Source organism: Sus scrofa, chromosome 14, assembly GCF_000003025.6.
Source record: "Sus scrofa isolate TJ Tabasco breed Duroc chromosome 14, Sscrofa11.1, whole genome shotgun sequence".
Lineage (NCBI taxonomy): Eukaryota > Metazoa > Chordata > Mammalia > Artiodactyla > Suidae > Sus > Sus scrofa.
Window position 1 is genome coordinate 6,419,100 of NC_010456.5, and position 19,056 is coordinate 6,438,155.

Here is a 19,056-nt window from a genome sequence, read left to right on the forward strand (position 1 = left end):
TTGGACAAATTAAGTTTTATTATCGACTTTACTGATGGAGAAGCTCAGCTCAGGGAAATCGGTCCACTTGCTTGACATCACACCAAGGGCGGAGAGTGGCAGAATGATGCACATTTGCCCAGCAGAGGGAGGTGGAGAGGAGGACGGCAGGCTTGTCCTTGGCCATGTTGGTTGAATTTGATGTGACCGAGGGACAGACTCCAGTGTCAGTGGGCCCCAAGTCTGTGATCTCCAGGAAGGAACATGACTGTGAGTCAGCCCCAGGTGGTAGAGACTCGTCACACTTGCCCAGCATCAGAGTGTCATCACCATGAACTTCTGACCCCAGCACCAGCTGACCTTGGGGTGCCTACTTACTCCTCAGAGGGAAGGGAGCAGGGAGGAAGGGGGTCGCTGGCTCCCTGCCAGCAGCAGGGTCAGACAACACAGCTCTGTTCCTAATGAAACGGGTGCTGCTGACCATCGCCATTGGACACCTGAGAGCCGTCAGCGGGGTGGGAACTTTTTATTTGAAGCAAGTGAATCAGGGTATGCCCCCAAGGGCCCCTGGGCATTCTGCCACCGGGAGGCCCTCACACAGTCTGGCCCCCCTGCCCCATGCCCTTCCCGCCAGCCTTGCATCCCAGAGCCAGCTGTTCCCAGTGTACAGCAGAGGGCAGCAGAAGCTTGGCTGTCAGGTGCCACTCCCGCAGGACCCTCACACCCTCACCCCTCCAGCACTCAGCTCCCACTGATAGGCAGTGCACCTAGGGGTGCACCTCTATGGTTTGGAGGGGTGCCAGGGCTGCCAAGATACACTTCAACCCAGGTCCATTCCTGGCACCTGCCCAGATGCCTCTGGGGCTTGCAGCATCCTCGATCTGCCCAGCCCTCGAACGCATCCAAAGGAGGCAACACCACGCAGGGTCTACATCCCAAATGTGGGGCTGAACCAGAGGATGGGGGAGGGGTGGGCCAAGGACGGGGCAGCTAAAGGAAAGAAAAGCAGACAGGCTTTCAGCTGAGTGGTCTGTCCACCAGGGAGCCGGAAACTCCAGTGGGCACAGAGACAGAGCTGGGAAGAAGTCAGGGTCTGCTTGTTGCCATTATTGCTTCGGCAGAGGGGCTTTGCCCCCAGGAGCTCAAGCTGGTGCCCAGGGGCTGGCACCACCAGTCCCATCATTATCAGTTGCTGGGTGGGCACCCCAGGAGTGAGCAGAGGAGGACGGATACTCTGTTCCCCTCCAAGAAGAGGGGCAAGGTCATGGAGGAGAGCCCCTTCAGGCAGCGCTGAATCCGCACATGTGCACACAGAGATGGGAGTGTAGACAGGTGTGTGTTAATGCAACCAAGGGAGTCTGTCGTTGTCCACGTGTGCGTGCAGAAGGCTTGGAGTGTGGGCGAGTGCACCCGGCAGTATGAGGGACGTGGCTGTGGGCTGCAAGGCGGAGCACAAGCAGGTAAACAGACACCTGGAGCACCAACAGGAAAGACTAGGGGTCGGAAGGACAAGCCGAAGAACAGGAGGGAGCGGTTTAGCCTCCCGTCCCTCCCAGCGCCCCTCCCTGGGCCAGAGCCCGTGGAAGGCGGCAGAGGGAAGGAGGCTGCAGACAAGGTGTGGGGTGAATAGGCATCCACATACGGGAGGGCGGGCACCGGGCCCTGGGTTCCCTGGTGTGTATACAAGTCGTCATGCTGATTACAAGTGGCTTCCCTGGGCTAGCATCCACGGCGCAGCCCGTGCTTCCCAGGGGTGTATGCACATAAGGGCGCATGTGCGGGCTGGCTGAGTGTGTCTTCACACAGGCACACATGCTGCTCCCCTGGAGGCTCCTGCCAGTCTCCAGTGGCCGCCTGAGGAACCCAGAGGCCTTGGCCCCTGCTCTAGGCACTGAGATCCACCACCACGTGTCGGTACACAAGCGTCTGTCCCTTGAAGCTGGGGGCCAGGAGGAGCTGGGCGTCCCCGGCAGGCATGTAGCAGAAGGCCCGGGGGGCCTGCACTGCCAGCTCCTGGAACCGCACAAATTTCTGCCGCCCCTCATCCCACTGATAGATCTGCGTGAATGAGAAGTCACTACCCAGCGCCAGGTAGCGGCGGCCACCCACGAGGAAGGGCTGCAGGGCCAGTGAGCCCCGGGAGGGCAGGGCCTGCACCTCGGAGAAGCGCGTGCCCTCCCAGCGCAGGATCTTGGAGTCACCGATGTAGCGGCTGAGGCACAGGTAGCTGTCGCGGCCAGCTCGGAAGTGTTTCACCGCCTGGGCGTCGGGCACCTGGGTCACCTCGCCCTGGGCCACGAACTGCTTCTGGGTGCGACTCCACTGGTAGATGACCGGTGCCTGGGAGCTGCTGGAAACAATCAGGCGTGGCTTGCCCTCACCATCTACAAATTCCAGGTCCGTGTCACGGTGCCAGGCGTGCAGGGCCTGATGGGAGTAGAAGCCGTTCTGGTGCCAGCGGTAGAGGCTGGTGGCACCTGCCTTGGAACTGTCGGCCACTGCAAAGTACCAGTCACCATCGATGCGGAAGGCTTCAAGGTCATTGGGCTTGCGCACGCGCTGTGGGTCAATGTCCTGCAGCTTGGTGAAGCGTGTGGTGTTGGGATCCCAGTGGTAAATGTAAGAGCCTCCAAACAACTGTGCCACCACCACGTACAGCTGGCTGTCCACCACCATCGGCTTGCAGTGCACCGCAGAGGGGGCTGCAGGATGGAGGGAAACAGCATCAGACAGCCTTAGGGGCCCTTCACCAGCCCCTGCCCTTTGCTACACTATCAGAAAAGAGGGTCACTTCGCCCCCACCCCAGTTAGGGCTAAGGCTCTCTGCTTCAGTATTCTCTCCCCGCCGAATATCCACTGAGTGCTCGATGTTTTCTAATTGTTTCACAGCTAACAATCAATCTCAGCATCACCCTTCCTTCACCCTTGCCCCCAGGCTTCAAATATAAGCTGATACTGAGCACAACATAGGTGTCACTGGATATTGACTGAATATATAACCATCACGTCAGTTATTGAATTTTTATTGTGCACTGTCACTGCGCTAAGGGTGAAACACCACCCCAATTAATCACTCTGAAATATACCCTATTATTTTGCAATTTCACACAGAAAATAACCAAGGCTCTGAGTTCCCGTGGTGGCACAGCAGAAATGAATCCGACTAGGAACCATGAGGTTGTGGGTTCGATCCCTGGCCTCGCTCAGTGGGTTAAAGATCTGGCGTTGCTGTGGCTGTGGTGTAGGCTGGCGGCTGCAGCTCTGATTCAACCCCTAGCCTGGGAACCTCCACATGCCGTGGATGCAGCCTTAAAATAAAAGAAAAAGAAACCAAGGCTTGAAATCCAGTGCTTCTGGGCCAGCCGTGACAGCTACCTGTGCCTCAGCCACTATCTGGGTGACTCTAAGATCCTGTGCTGGGAGGCAGATGGCCAGGCAGGAGGAGGAAGGAACATTTTGAACACAGCTGGGGCTGGTGGTAAAGCCTAGGTATACAGAGCCTTGGATTGTATATGGAAATACATCCTCCCAAGAGCTCCCACTTTTGGAAGGGCTTTTATGTTCGAGACCATCTATATCACAACCGGACTGCCCTGACCCCTTCTCAGGCACCAGCCACACTCCTCACCTGTCCTGGTGTCCCCAATCATCACCTCTCCTCTCCTGCTTGCCAGCACTGCTTCATCATCCTTCTCCCCTTTTCTCCCACCTCTTACCCAAGGGAAGCCCTGCTGAGCCGTCAGGCTCCGACAGTCTCCGCAGGGAATCCCTTCCACAGCCTTGGTCTGCCTGCCCAGATGCTGATGAGTCCCCCAGCTCCTGAGCCATGGCTCAGACCCTCCGGGCCTGCTCACCCATAAGCACCTCAACTCCGGCTGGCCAAGCCTGAGCTCCACATCTCCCCCAAACCTGAGTTTTTGATTTCAATGTGTGGCCATCCCCACCATCACCTTCCCCCTCACCCACTGCTGACCAGTCCCTAAGTCTTGTCCACCCTCCCTTTTGCTTTGTAATACAATCTGTGTAAGATTGGCATTATTTCTTCCTTAAATATTTGGTGGTATTCACCATCTGAGCCTGCGGTCTTCTACAGGAGTCCTGGTGGAAGAGCTTTTCTATACTGACATCAACTTCTTTCATAGATACTTGGCAATTTAAAGTTTCTGGAGTTCCCCTCGTGGCTCAGCAGAAACGAATTTGACTAGCATCCATGAGGACAAGGTTCAATCCCTGGCCTCGCTCAGTGGGTTAGGGGTCTGGTGTTGCCATGAGCTGTGATTTAAAGGCAGACAATCACGTGCTAAGCTGTTGCACACCTTCTCGACTTTTCTCATGCTGTTCTCTCTGCTAGAGCATGCTTCCCACATTTTTTTCTCCTGGCTAAGTCTCCTTCAGGCTTTTAGAAGCCTGAGGATCCCCAAACTCACCAGGCATTCCTACCTCCTCCTTAGTTCCCTGGCACCACCCAGTTACTTAAGCCAGGATCCTGAGCATCACTCCTCCCTCTCGCTCATCCTTCAAGACGCAGCTTAGACATCCTTTCCACCAGGAAGCCTTCCTTGATTGCCCAGGGTAGGCCTCTCCTTTGTGCTCCCAGAGCATTGTGGTCATATCTCCCTCTGAGCACCTACACAGCACGTGGATGTTATCTGTGTGTATATCAACCTCTCTCCAGTGGCCAGAAAGTTCTTACGAGCAGAGTCCATGTCTCATCTATTCTTCTACCTATAGGACCTCAGTGAAGAGAAACAATGGAGCCCACCCAACCCCTCTATCAGGACCCCACAGCCAGACCAAGTGCAGTTACCTGGGATTCTATCATAGTCTCGAAGCTGCCTTTCAACATAGTCCCACTTGAGGATGGTGCAAGCGCTGGCTCCCGGCTGGGCCAGAGCCAAGTAGAGGTCACTGGAGTAAAGGAAGGGCTCGGCAGACACTGCTGGGAAGGACAGGGTCTGGTACAGCACGAAATCTGCAGGGATGAGACGTACAGGGGGAGGGAGAAGGGTAAGAGCCTTCTGAGTGGTGAGGGCTCGTCAACTGGTGAGGCAGGATGTTGAGGGGTTCAGGCAGCGCCCTAGAGCTTTCCCGGGGAGGCCCAGCCTGCTGCCCAAGTGGGGCACCTCCTACCCGTGGTAATGCAGTCGAACTCCCGCAGCGGCAGATCCTGCACCTTGTGTTCTTGGAAGCGAGGCGGGCTGGCGCAGTAGATGGGCGCCACCGTGGTGTTGGTATGTGCCAGCCACTCCACCAGCCATTTCACCTTGCAGTCGCAGTTGAGTGAGTTGCCCCGCAGGTCCCTGGATCACGTGGGTGATGGAGGGGACACAGAGAGGGACAGGCTCTCAGCTGCTCTGCCCACTCAGGCCCTCTAGGTTTTTAGAAGGAGATATTGTTAAGGCTGTTGCTGACTGCTCATGTGGCATCTTTGTGCCAGTTAGGAAAAGGTTCTCCTTGGGGTGGGTGCAGCCCCATGGACATGTGCTTGGCCAGCAGAGTGGAGGCTGAGTTGCAGCCCCTATTTGCTTCCCTGGCCAGGTGCCTTTTGCAGTATATGATCTGCACAGCTGTCTGTTGCATGCCAGTTCCTCCAAACCTTCCATAACCAAGGGCTTTGGTTTCCTTGTAGAAATACTGATTGATGATCAATGACTGGCTATGCTACCGGACTTTAACGTAGATTCAAATCAAACATGCATTTAAAAATACGTGTTTAAAAAAACACACACACATGTCTCATGTGCATTTTAAGACTGCCCACAGATGCCATGAAGAAACCCAAATTGAAAGGCTAGCAATCTACATGTAACTCAGCCTAGCCTTCTTGGAGCCTCCTCCCCCCAAATCCAAGCCTTCCCAGCCTGTCAAGACCTTATGATCCTCCCAATTCTGGCTCCCACACCCCTCCCTCCAGGGACATGCCCCCCTGTGGCACTGTGAAAAGAGGTGGGACTCAGGCCTTACAGGTCACTCAGGATGTCCAGGGGCCGAAAGATGTCTCGAGGCAGCGTCTGCAGGTTATTGTTGGCCAGTGAGCTGCAAGAGAGACCCCTGGGTCACCTGAAGATCATGACTGAGGCCAGAGGCCATAGGAGAGAGGGGGCTTAGATTTGCGTAGGTATGTGATGTACTCACAGGTGGGTTAAAGACTTGAGTCCTCTGAAAGTAAACTTGGAGAGTGCCCAGATGTCATTGTTCTCAATGAAGCTGGAGAAAAATGAAAACTTGACTCAGCTGCCACTCAGAATCCCAGACCACCAACCAGCTACTTCCCTACGCCCCGCCTAGACTCCAGCCCTTGGCCCTAAGATAGGCTTTCCCTTGCAATTGGGCCACATTAAGCCTGTGGTGACAGGGCATCCAAGGAGGATGGTTTAGGCAGGGGGATGGATGAAATGACCCTCTTCTGGGCTCCTCACCCCCACCCTCCTCACTCCACCTCCCCCCTCAGCCCTCCTCCCTTCCACCTCCCAATTCCCCTTTCCTTCCCACGCACAGGTACTGCAGGTGCGACAGTCCCGTGAAGGCATTGTCCCCAATCAATGTAAACTTGTTGGAGTTGAGTAACCTGCAGAGACAAAGGTGGATTAGGGCTTCCAAGGACATACCTGCTGAACCAGCCCCCAGCTGGCTGCCTCACCCCAGGACCCTGCCTCCCATCCCTGGGACCCCAGAGCAGCCTGGGTGACAGGTCCAGGCAGGATCCTGCTCTGGTCCCAGAAATTCCCAGGGTCCCTATTTGCTCCTAGGGTAAGAACAGCCAGGAGTAGATTTCTCCTGCAAAGCTGGGTCCTTCCCCACTGCCCTCTGTCTCTCACCCTCACCCCAGTTCACTCCAGTTCCTCTCACGCTGATGGCAAGTTTGAGGATTAGCCACATATGTTCTCTTCTGTGACTGGGGCTTCAAACATAAACAGCCCCTTTTAGTCCCCGGTTCTTTCTTCTTTCTTTTTCTAAATTTTTTGGCTGCCTGGCAGCATGTGGAGTTCCCAGGCCATAGTTGCGACCTAAACTGCAGCTGCGACGATGCCGGATCTTAATCCCACTGTTCTGGGCCGGGGATTGAACCTGTGTCCCAGGGCTCCCAAGATCCCATTGTGCCACAGCAGGAACTCCATGGTCCCCAGTTCTTTCTTCGAAGTCTGACCCCTGGGGTCGCTTGTCTCTAAGAGGACTTCTCTCCCCCGCACTGTCCACCCTCTGGCACCAGCCCAAGTTATTGCATCCACTTCCTTTGGGTCTCCAGAGGAGGCCAGTCTATTCCTACCTGGGCCCCAGAATACCCCCTTCGTGGCTTTTGCATGCATCACTCCCCCTCCTTCTCCCCAGCCCGCTCCCTGCAGCCCTCCTGATTCCCACTACTTCACCATCTGTGGCTGTCCCACTGGAGCAAAAGTAAGCTTTTTTTTTTTTTTTTTTTTTTTTGTCTTTTTAGGGCCACGCCAGCTGCATATGGAGGTTCCCAGGCTAGGGGTCAAATCGGAGCTCTAGCCGCTGGCCTACATCACAACCACAACAACACGAGATCTGCAGCCACGTCTGTGACCTGCATCACAGCTCAAGGCAATGCCAGATCCTTAACCCACTGAACAAGGCCAGGGATCAAAATGATGCTAGTCAGATTCATTTCTGCTGAGCCATGCGTGTAACTCCCCAAAGTAAGCGTCTTAATCTCCAAAGGCTACCTACAGCCACTCTCCTCTCCCCTCTCCTCAGTCCAGGATCTGTCCCTTTCCCCACCCCCACCCCGTCTTCAGCAAGGCCCTGTCCTTACAGGAACTGCAGCAGTGGCAGGTGGGAAAATGCTCCGTCCTGGATCTCCGAGAAGGCAGCATTCACCAGCGTCCTGCAGGGGACACCTGAGTTAGTACCCAGGGGAGCATTTGGGGACTGTGCTGGGGCAGTGCGAGGGGCACAGGGCAACGGCTTCTGTATGCATCTGCCCTGGATGGAAATTCCCCATGTCACCTGGCTTAATCCCCCCACCTGAAGCTGCCTTTCCCTTCTCTTCACAAACTCACCGCCTGCCTTCATCCTCCTCCTCCCCTACTGCCGCCCTGAGCACCAAGGACCCCAGGCTCAGCTCCCCGCTCAGCCCAAAGAATATTCCATTACCAAGACCTTCTCCATCATCCAAACACCCACAGTGTGCTGGGTGCTACTGAGGGATGGGGCACTGGGATGGGGATAGTGGATTAGCATCTTGCTTTCAAAGAACACACACTATCTAGTCTCTGAGGCCGCTTGCTGCAAGTGACAGGCCGCCTGGCCTTGGACAGAGTGGCAGGTGAGACCAGTGGCAGTCATCTGCCTGTGCCAGGGCACTGTGGGAGTGTTGCTCACTTCCACTCCTCCCCCTGCTGCCATCCTCCCCCCAACAAGATGCCTTCTGTCCTTGGTGTGACATCACAGTCAGGGGCTCCCATGCTCATGTAAACAACCCCTCCCCCCAAGTCCAGAGCCCTGCACACAGTAGGTCTCACCGATGCTGATGGTGGTGATGATTCATTCTTGGCCACAAACTCCCGCTTTCCCCGGCTATGGCTGCTGAGCCCACATGACTGCAGAGCTCCCTGCCCTGCAGATGCCTTGAACCTCCAGTCCTGAGGACCCCTCTGGAGTCCTTCTGGTCCCCACACTTTGTAGAGGGGGAACACTCTCTACACTCCCAGAAAGGTTTTTTGCCTTCCTCCCCATTTCCAGCTCCCTCACCCAGCCCCACCCCAGACCCGGGCACTCACAGAGAGATGACCTCCGAGGGCAGGTTCCTGGGCACTGCCTTAGAGTCCACGCAGAAGGCGGTGTCCCTGGTGCAGGAGCAGCTGGGTGGACAGGGGGGTGTCTTGGGGGGCCTCTTGGCGCCGACTTGCAGCATCAGGCAGAGGCCGAGCGTGGACAGCGCCAGGAGCCCAAGCCCCGAGCCCCGCCTGGCCCGCGGCCCCGCCATGCTGCCTGTAAGCTCCAGCCACCGGCTCTGGGCCACCGCGCGCGCGGGGACTGGCACCTCCCGGCCACCCGCGGCTGCTGCTGCAGCTAGGGCCCCGGCTGCCCGCAGCCGAGAGAGACTCCTCGGGCCCTGGGCCGCCGTCCCCTCCCCTGCTCGCTCCTGCGAACCGCTGGCTGGGAGAGATGCGCGGAGCCCAGGGCGAGCCCAGGGCTGTCCGGCTGGGGAGGACGCGGACTGCGGCGGCGGCGGCGGCGGGCGGCGGGGGCGCGCAGGGCGGAGCGGGAGTCCCGGGCGGGGAGTAGCCACTGAAAGGAGAGCCTGCGGCCCTGGCCTCCGCATACCCTACGGGCGGCCTCTGGGGCCATCTGCTCGCGTGTCTGGCACCCAGAGCCGGTGCGTGTGTGCGAAGTCTCCACGTGCATCCTATGACAGTGCGACTACACATGTGCACACCTGTCTCTGCGCGGGCACGTGCACACATTCCCTGGCGGAGGCAGTGCTATGAATCCATGAGCCTCTATATATCTGTGCGTATGCCTGGGCCCTGAGCAGCTTCTAAGCACAATTCATGGGCATGTCGTAAGTGACATGTGTGTCTGTGATCACGTATCTCCTCGAGCCAGTAAACAGAATGTGCCTTTGTGTCTGTGTGAGCTGAAAGGGGGACTGTCACTGGAGTTGGAGGGGGAATGTGTGGAATTCCGGGCATTCCTCACTACACAGCCACAGCCCATTAGAACTGGGAAGAAGCCTGGACGTTTGCAGTCTAGCCCTTTGTTTAACAAAGGCGGAAATGGAGGCCCCAATCAAGAGGAAAGCAGACAAGCCAGATATCACATCTGCTTCGTGTTGTGTACTCTACTACTTATCTTCCACCTTTGAGGTGGATGATATTAACCCCCTTTTACAGATAAGAAAAGCAAGGCCCCATGGTACCAGAAAAAGAAAGTGACAGAGCAGGGATTTAAAACCAGGCCACCCCAGTCCAAAACCACAGCTGGTCTTCTACACCTGGGTTTTGCAAAGTCTGGTCCAGGCAGCCCAGGGTCCTTGAGAAACTTTCAGGGAGTCTTTGAGATCAAAACAATTTTCCTAATAATGTTAAGACATATTTTCCCTTTTCCCTTTCATTGTCTTACAGAAGTACCCTAGTATTTTCCAGAGGCTACATATGTATCTTCTATTAAGTTAAATTAACAAAAATTTTTAAAAATTGCCGAAGTATAAAAAAATGAGACTCTTCCTAATTTCTTTTGCTTTGCAAAATAGTGAATTTCATTTTAAAATGTGTGTTATAGAATATAATGGATTGATTATTATTATTTTAGTCTAATTCTTTCTCTCTTTTTTTTTTTTTTTTTTTTTGCTTTTTAGGGCTGCACCCGCAGTATATGTAAGTTCCCAGGCTAGGGGTCGAATCGGAGCTACAGCTGTCAGCCTACACCACAGCCACAGCAAGGTGAGATTGGAGCTTCATCTGCGACCTGTACCACAGCTCATGGCAATGCCGGATCCTTAATCCACTAAGCAAGACCAAGGATTGAACCTGCATCCTCATGGATGCCAGTTGGGTCCATAACCCACTGAACCACAGTGGGAACTCCCTATTTCATGTTTTTAAATTTCTCAGTAAATATCAATATGGTAAATATTGACAGATCTAACCTACATAAACCAAAGCTCTTTGGGGGTCTTCAGTACTTTTTAAGAGTGTTGAGGTGTCCAAAAAGTTTGAGAATTGCTGCTCTGTGCTGTGTTACTTCCCAGGGCTGTGTAGGGGGAGGCGGGACAATTGTCCTGAGAGCTCACAGGTGCAGTCAGGTGGCTGAGCACCCAGTGTCATGCTCTTTTCATGAGTCCAGGAAACCGATCGGGCTTTTGCTTCCCCAGCTGTCCCCAGCTTCTGCCAGCAGGGGATTCTCTAGTCTGAGCTTAAGTCCATGTTCTCTCAGCCAGGGATGCCCCTGCCCTTTGCTGCTCACTTGCCGCTGCCCGTACAGCTGCCCGTGCTGCCCTCCCCATGCCAGCTTGTGGGAAGATAAGCAGTGGGGGTGGGGAGGGTGGCTGGGGCAGCTGGGCCACCATCCCCACCCGTCCCTGGCACAGCTCTGCCCAGCACACAAAGGGCAGAGTGAATCTTGTCCATCCCTGCAGCTGAGGGGCTGGAAGGAGGGTAAGGAGATGCACACCGAGGAGTGCCTGCCATGGGGCTCTCCACCACCCACACTTCTAGGAGGGCTTTATTGCTATTATTATCATTAGTTTGTCTTTTAAGGGCCACACCCATGGCATGTGGAGGTTCCCAGGCTAGGGGTTGAATCAGAGCTGCAGCCGCCAGCCTACACCACAGCCACAGCAACGCCAGATCCGAGCTGTGTCTGGGACTTATGCTGCAGCTCATGGCAATGCTGGATCCTTAAACCCACTGAGTGAGGCCAGGGATGGAACCCTCATGAATACTGGTTCTTAACCCGGTGAGCCACATTGGGAACTCCTCAGAGGGTTTAACTCAGATGCAGACAGAAAGGGGGAATATGGGTCCTATTTTTAGCTGGTGAGAAGAGATGCCCTGGGGGGTGAAGTGCATGATGACAATCTGGATGACTGGACTGTCGCATTGTGGTGTCACTGGATCCTCACTACAGCTTGGAGAGGGGGACAGGCCAGGCCATATTAGTCCTATTTCACAGATGAACACATAATGCGAAGGAAGGCAGGTCGACTCATTCAGGGTCCCAGAGCACCGAGGCATCCCCACACTGAAGGAATAAACCACTGACCCCTCACCAGGAGCCCCCTGATGTTAGGTGACAGTCTTATTACCACTGAATAGAGTTACACGTTGGCTGCATGCATGTGTCTTGCACTGCAAGAAACCTCTGGAAAGTGTGGTCTCGGGCCTGGTCCCAGGGCTTTGAGAAGAAAGGCAACCAAAACCACCCCCGTGGCTGATGAGGACCACAGTGCCGGCCAAGGGGCAGGTAAGGGCAGAAGGAGGCTGGGCCATCTTGGAGGAGGGAGGCGCCACTGTGGGCTGAGGCCAGGAGCACAGGGGAAGTGTCATGGCTCTTGCCTGGCCTTTTAGGGTGTGTGGTATTCAGAGAGGTGAAGAGGCACTGAAGGTGTGCTTTCCAGGAAGGAGAAAGGGGCTAAGTAAAGGCCCCAAAGTGGAAAGCCTGCAGCAGAGGGCTGGTGTGGGGGGTGAGGTGACAGCTGGCTTGCCCCAATAAATGTCCCTCCCCCCTTCCTGAGAAGGAAGACAAGAATTCCCAGACTTCTACCAGATCGGTGCCAGCGTCTGAACTTCCCTTAGGAAACTGGAGCGCACCCTTCCTTCCCCAATCTCCAAATAGGCAAAAACAAGTTAAAAAAAGAAAGAAAGAAAACACATAAAGTTGTAAGAATTACAGCCTAAGGGCAGCCTGCCGGGGAGACTGAGGACCCATGAGAGCAGAGGCTTCTTTCCAAGAAAGAGATTCCTTTCCCAGCGGCCAGCCATGACAGCAAGCCCTAGGCAGAGCACCTGCTCAGAGCAAGTCCCACAGCTGGACTCTGAACCCCCCAGATGGCCACAGGGACCCCTGAGATGCTTGCCATTCTCCTTGGTTCTCCCACTGGCCCGCTGCCCACCTGGCTCAGGTCCAGGAGGAGTGAGTCAGCCAATCAATCCCAGTGTTGCCAGGACAACGGGGGGTGGGGGGAGGGCTGGCCAGGCAGGGGTGGGCACAGCAGGCAGGCTGTCTCCTGCATCTGGCACCTGCACACAGCTAAGGCTGCACACAGTTGAGAGGAGGACGCTTTTCCCCCCCTTCTTCCTGGACACCCCTCCCTCATCTTCCTCCTCCTAGGACACTTGCTGCTAGAGGCTTAAGCAAATATTTAAGGCGGCAGTTTGGGGTGAGGAGGGTGGTGGGAGCAAACACTTCTGTCCCCCTCTCCTTCCCCGAGCTTCTCAGGGGCTCTCAGCTCAGATGCCATGCTGTTGTGCAACCTGGAGGCTGACGGCTCTCCAGCTGGGGAGGGGGGTCCTTGTGGGAACAGGGGAACCTGCCCAGGCTGGAGAGTTGGGGGCCAGCTCATGACTGAAGGGTGGAGCCAAGGCACAGGGAAACCCCAGCAAGGGGCAGAAACTGGGGTGAAGTTTTGGAGTGCAAGTTCAAGGAGGACAAGGGGTGAAGCCAAGAAAGGAGCTAGGTGTGGGGCTCTGACTTACACTCCATGAAAGTTTAGAAGCAGAGGTGCTGTAGGGACCACCTGGCCCAGCAAGTGGAGGAGCCTGAGACAAAGAATGCAGCCATTAGTCAGTGTGGTTTGTACAACAAAGCAACAGAGATGGCTTGGGGGAAAGAGGCAGAGGGGAGAAGAAGGTCCAAGAGTAGTTCACATGGCAGTGAGTAGCATGCTCAGGGCAAATATAGGCTCAGAGGATATAAAAAGAAGAGCATAGGAATTCCCACTGTGGCTCAGTGGGTTAAGAACCCAACATAGAGGGATGCAGGTTCACTCAGTGGGTTAAGCATCTGGCATTGCCATGAGCTGCGGTGTAGGTCGCGGATGCGGCTCAGACCCCACATTGCTATGGCTGCAGTATAGGCAGGCAGCTGCAGCTCCAATTCAGTCCCTAGCCTGGGAACCTCCATATGCCGAAGGTGCAGCCATAAAAAGAAATAAAGAAGGAAGGAAGGGAGGGAGGAAAGACGAGTGTAGAGGGGTTGGGGTGCAAGGCAGCACCAAGCTGGTGGGCTGATTCAAGGACAAGGAGATTGAGACCCCATCCGTCACCACACCCAGCCCTGCACAAGGCTGACTGGGAGAAGGAAAAGCTGTCCAGCCTGGAACTGCTCTCAAGAGCCTCTAGCTTCATCTCTGAAAATGGTTCACTGTTCCCTTCATGCAGAAAATCTCACAGAATATTGCAAATATTTGGGAGTTCCCTAGTGGCCTAGCAGTTAAGGATCTGGCATTGTTACTGCTGTGGCTCGGGTTCAATCCCTGCCCCAAGTCTTCGAGTTCACTTTAAGAGCACTCGTGAAACCCCAGGCCATCAAGGGTATGCATATCCGGAAAGCCACTGAGTATCTGAATGCACTTTATACAAGTAGTGTGTTGTGTGGTTCCCTCGTTACAATCAAGGAGCTGGCAGGTATGCCCAGGCTAAACATGGGCTGGACATAGGGTCAGCAGCCCAAAAGGAGTGCTGAATTTTGCTGCACATGCTTAAAAATGCAGAGAGTGATGCTGAACTGAAGGGCTCAGATGCGGATTTTCTGGTCATCGAGCACATCCAGGTGAACTTGCCCCCAAGATGTAGCACAGGACTTTACAGCGCTTGTGGTTGGATTAAACCCTACAGGAACCCCCCTGCCACCTTATGATCCTATGGGGAAAAAAAAAAAAAAAGATTATTCCTCAACCCAAAGAGAAGGTTGCACAGAAGAGAAAGCTGTTCCAGAAGAAACTGAAGAGGAGTTCCTGTCGTGACTCAGTGGAAACGAATCTGACTAGCATCCATGAGGATGAAGGTTCAATCCCTGGCCTCACTCACTGAGTTAAGGATCCAGTGTTGCTGTGAGCTGTGGAGTAGGTCACAGACACAGCTCGGATCCTTCGTTGCTGTGTCTGTGGCTAGGCTACAGCTCCGACTGGACCCCTTGTCTGGGAACCTCAATATGAAAAGGCAAAAAAAAAAAAAAAAAAAAATCCATGAAGAAACAAAAACGTATGGTCTGGAAATAAACTCAGTGCAAAATAAATGCAAATAAAAGTAAAAGCAGGTTTTAAAAAAGCTTACAAACAAGCCTGTAGCAAAGAATGAAAACCTGCCTATTAGTAAGAGTTTTAACCAGAGGGGAGTTTTCAGAATTTGGGAAAGAATGACTGGAGCCACATCACACGAGATGTGTGGGAGGATCTTGGCGAGGCGGCAGTGAGTGATGGCTTGGGGTGAGATCTTCATCCTCTGCGCTGCTCTGCTTGGGAACTGAACACCAGGAATCCCAACCGCTAGACTAGCAGAGGTGAGAAGCAGAATTGCTCTGATTCTTGTACCTGTTGAAAGCAAGAATGTTTAAAGGAGGCCAAGACTGTAAAAACAGGTATAAAGTTTATTGTTAGAGTCACAGGACAACATGAGGGAGAGCACACAGAGTAGGAGTTTAAGTGAGAAGCAAAGAAGTAATACATACCCTAAAGAGGAGTGAGGAGCATGCCAGAGGAGTGATTTAAATCACTTGTATAGGACAGTTCTTCTGGATTTTTGTTTACCTTTAGCCAATTATGTTTTAATTCTCACACTTGACTGGACACAGGACCCTTCCCAATATGCGTGCGCATCTTTTGGGAAAGATGGATTCCAGAGCAAAGGGTGCCTCGATGGTATCAGGACTTAGGATGGCCCAGTGCCCCCTCCCTTTTAGACCCCTGGGAGTCATACTGCGCATGTGTAACTAGGGGGTCTCCTTGACCCCAGGAGGGATCAAAGTGGTCCTCTTATCTTTCTACTCCATCAGAGCTCAGCTCCTTCAACTAACTTTTTCCCTGAAGTGTGAAAGAGAAACGATTTACTTGAGATTTACTTGAATCGGCCTAACAAGTCCCAGCTGTTCTCAGCCCAGGGGCCCAGCTACCTCCTACCTCAAATCCCCTCTGACAGATGTGGACCCAAAAAAAAAATCTTTTTTTTTTTTTTGCTATTTCTTTGGGCCGCTCCCGCGGCATATGGAGGTTCCCAGGCTAGGGGTTGAATCGGAGCTGTAGCCACCGGCTACACCAGAGCCACAGCAACGTGGGATCCGAGCCGCGTCTGCAACCTACACCACAGCTCACGGCAACGCCGGATCGTTGACCCACTGAGCAAGGCCAGGGACCGAACCCGCAACCTCATGGTTCCTAGTCGGATTCGTTAACCACTGCGCCACGACGGGAACTCCAAAAAAAATCTTTGTTAGCAAGATGAAGGGTCTATCTTCTGTAGCTACTTCAGGCTGGCAAGGGGCTTGTAGACCCTACCCAACTGGGGCCGCAGAGCTCTCGCCCTATCTTGACAGGGCCCCAGGGTGACTTCTGTTGTTATCCCAGCAGGATCTGTTCTAATGGAGCAGCTGGAGTCTCTGCATCCCCACTATCTTGATGTGAAACTTGTAATCTGGAAGAGACAAACTCAACAAGCAGATTAAAATGGCAGGGGCCAAAGATTAATAAAGGGACCACTGCCACTAGAGGCCCAGGCAACTGTAAGAAGAACCAGGCTGTGCTTGGTAACATTTTTTTTGTCTTTGTCTTTTTAGGGCACACCCGCAGCCCATGGACGTTCCCAGGCTAGGGGTCCAATCGGAGCTGTAGTCACCGGCCTATGCCGCAGCCATAGAAACGCAGGATCCAAGCTGCATCTGGGACCTACACCACAGCTCACGGCAACGCCAGATCCTTAACCCACCAAGCAAGGCCAGGGATCGAATCCATGTCCTCATGGACACTAGTTGGGTTCATTAACCTCTGAGCCATGACAGGAACTCCTTGGTAACATTTTTTTTTTTTTTTTTTTTTTTTTTTGTCTTTTGTCTTTTTGTTGTTGTTGTTGTTGCTATTTCTTGGGCCGCTCCCACGGCATATGGAGGTTCCCAGGCTAGGGGTTGAATCGGAGCTATAGCCACCGGCCTACGCCAGAGCCACAGCAACGTGGGATCCGAGCTGCGTCTGCAACCCACACCACAGCTCACGGCAACGCCGGATCTTTAACCCACTGAGCAAGGGCAGGGACCGAACCTGCAACCTCATGGTTCCTAGTCGGATTCGTTAACCACTGCGCCACAACGGGAACTCCCCCCTTTTTTTTTTTTTTTTTTGCCTTGGTAACATTTTTAACTGTAGTTTAGATAGGGCCAAAGCTTGGGTTACCCTGTCCAAAGGAATGAAGCCATTTGGTGCGGTCACATATTTTAATGTTGGTTTAACAGACCCAATTACAAGTAGTGGCAGGAGTGACAACCTGAAAGTTAATAGACAAAGTAGATCTTAATTTTTTTTTTTTTTTTTTAGAATAAACCTGAAAACCAATCTGGACTTGACACTTCAGGGAGATATGTAGCCAGGTAGTCAGTTGTTTAGTTTCACCCAAGTAGCTTTTACTCTTTAATGTGGTATTAACATATAAATAACAGAAGCTATTCATCATTATAAATATACATTTTTTCTTTTTGTTAATGTATGATCCACAGCAATTTCACTGTCTAAAAATGCAAAAGTTACCAGAGGAGACCTTGAAAACTTAAGGCTGCAGTTCCCAGGTGCCAGCTGATGCTGCTTTGAGAACAGTTGGTTGAATTAAGTCTGACACAGTTCATAAAACTTAACTTTTCAGCAATACAAGGACTTGTCTAAAATTACACCCATAGAGGAGTTCCCGTCGTGGCGTAGTGGTTAACGAATCCGACTAGGAACCACGAGGTTGCGGGTTCGGTCCCTGCCCTTGCTCAGTGGGTTAGGGATTCGGCGTTGCCATGAGCTGTGGTGTAGGTTGCAGATGCGGCTCGGATCCCACGTTGCTGTGGCTCTGGTGTAGGCCAGCGGCTACAGCTCCAATTGGACCCCTAGCCTGGGAACCTCCATATGCCGTGGGAGCGGTCCTAGAAAAGGGCAAAAGACAAAAATAAATAAATAAATAAAATTATACCCATAGGAGTTCCCATTGTGGCACAGTGAAAACGAATCTGACTAGGAACCATGAGGTTGCAGGCTCGATCTCTGGCCTCGCACATTGGGTTAAGGATCCAGCGTTGCCATGAGCTATGGTGTAGGTTGCAGACATGGCGTGGATCTGGCGTTGCTGTGGCTCTGGAGTAGGCCGGCAGTTGTAGCTCCGATTCCACCCCTAGCCTGGGAAACTCCATCTGTCACAGATTTGGTCCTAAAAAAAAAAAAAAAAAGACAAAAAGACAAAAATAAACAAATAAATACATAAGTAAAATTATACCCATAATGTTACCTAGTATTACGTTGGGTGTCTGAACCACAGCTATTTCATTCTGCCTCTTTTTTCCCCCAATGGCCAAGGCAGATGCCATTGTTAATGATTTTAGTGTTTTTCTAGGTATAAGAAGATGCAAGAACTTGGGCTCATAAAAATCCTTACCTGAAAATATCTAACTATCTGAAGGCCTGGCAAACACAAAACCAAAAATAACATAACATAAAATAGAATAAGTTAAATTTACTTGCTTGAGTTCAAAGCTTTTTTTTTTTTTTTTTAGCTTGAAGTTCTACTAATTAACCCAAGGCCAAAGTCTCAGGCAAAGCGGGCTATGTTTATATTCCAAGGACATGGTAAGAGTTATTGGTGGGAGTAAGTGAAGCTTAGTCTCCCTCCTGTGAGTTGGGGGAAGTTAGAAGGGGATCATTTATAGAGAGTTAGGAGAGTTTTTGACTCCTCAGGCATTTGATTATAGGAGCCACATAGAGCGACAGCCTGAGAAAGGGCCAGAAGGCTCTCAACATAGGGAGCCTCAGTCTGGTTTTCCATCCTGTGGCAATAAAGATCCAATGGTAAGACAGTAGACCCATTTTTAGGCCATTTTCCCCCATGCCCCAGTTTGCATAAAGGCCAGGAAGTGTTAGAATATAGAATACTCTGTAAGTTTTCTCTTTTTCAGCTCATCTATCTTAAAAAAGTTCCAGTTTTTAAGAATCCATTCCAGAGGTGTTTCTCCTCGCTTAGAAGGAGATCCTCCCATACAGAGTAACCTGCAACTGAGAATAAATATTCCTCCTAGAAATGAAGCCCAGCGTCCCAGAAACATGACCTAGAAGGCACCTGAAGGGCAATTAGGGTGTCCCCTGAATTCCCTTTCAGGTTCCAGTTGTGCATAGGGTCCTTTACCCCCCCATTGGTGCCTGACTAGACATCTCTGGTCACCCTTGTCCTTGATGCCTCACTTGAGGTGCCCTCCCTTTCTGCACAAGGAGGACATTCAGGCCAATGCAGAGCCACTGCCATGATGTCCTTGTCGGGGGATCTGTTGTCTATAGCAGTGCATAGGTTGCCAAGGCCTGGAGTGAAGGGGGGACTCCTGGAGGAACTGGAGTTGGCCATAATGGAAAATGCTACAAGGGTCAGGATCTGAGGACTGGGAAGG

The 19,056-nt window shown here is 52.8% G+C and overlaps 1 protein-coding gene across 1 annotated transcript; it reads right to left on the reverse strand.

Annotated features, from left to right (window-relative positions):
- On the reverse strand, positions 1 to 10,167 carry LGI3 (leucine rich repeat LGI family member 3). The gene is made up of 8 exons (XM_003132797.4): positions 8,721 to 10,167; positions 7,754 to 7,825; positions 6,476 to 6,547; positions 6,115 to 6,186; positions 5,944 to 6,015; positions 5,110 to 5,279; positions 4,787 to 4,951; positions 1 to 2,681 (listed from the first exon to the last, which is right to left on the reverse strand). The coding sequence occupies exons 1-8, from the start codon at positions 9,263 to 9,265 to the stop codon at positions 1,864 to 1,866; spliced, it is 1,986 nt and encodes a 661-aa protein (XP_003132845.2). The 5' UTR covers positions 9,266 to 10,167; the 3' UTR covers positions 1 to 1,863.

Bases quoted from the DNA above. Each gene is read 5' to 3' on its own strand.
- LGI3 (XM_003132797.4), bottom strand. From the start codon at position 9,265: ATGCGGAGGCCAGGGCCGCAGGCTCTCCTTTCAGTGGCTACTCCCCGC. The intron at 6,016-6,114 runs GTGAGTACATCA...TCTCTCTTGCAG, and splicing joins CTCAAGTCTTTAACCCACCT to CTCACTGGCCAACAATAACC. The intron at 2,682-4,786 runs GTAACTGCACTT...TCCATCCTGCAG, and splicing joins AGACTATGATAGAATCCCAG to CCCCCTCTGCGGTGCACTGC.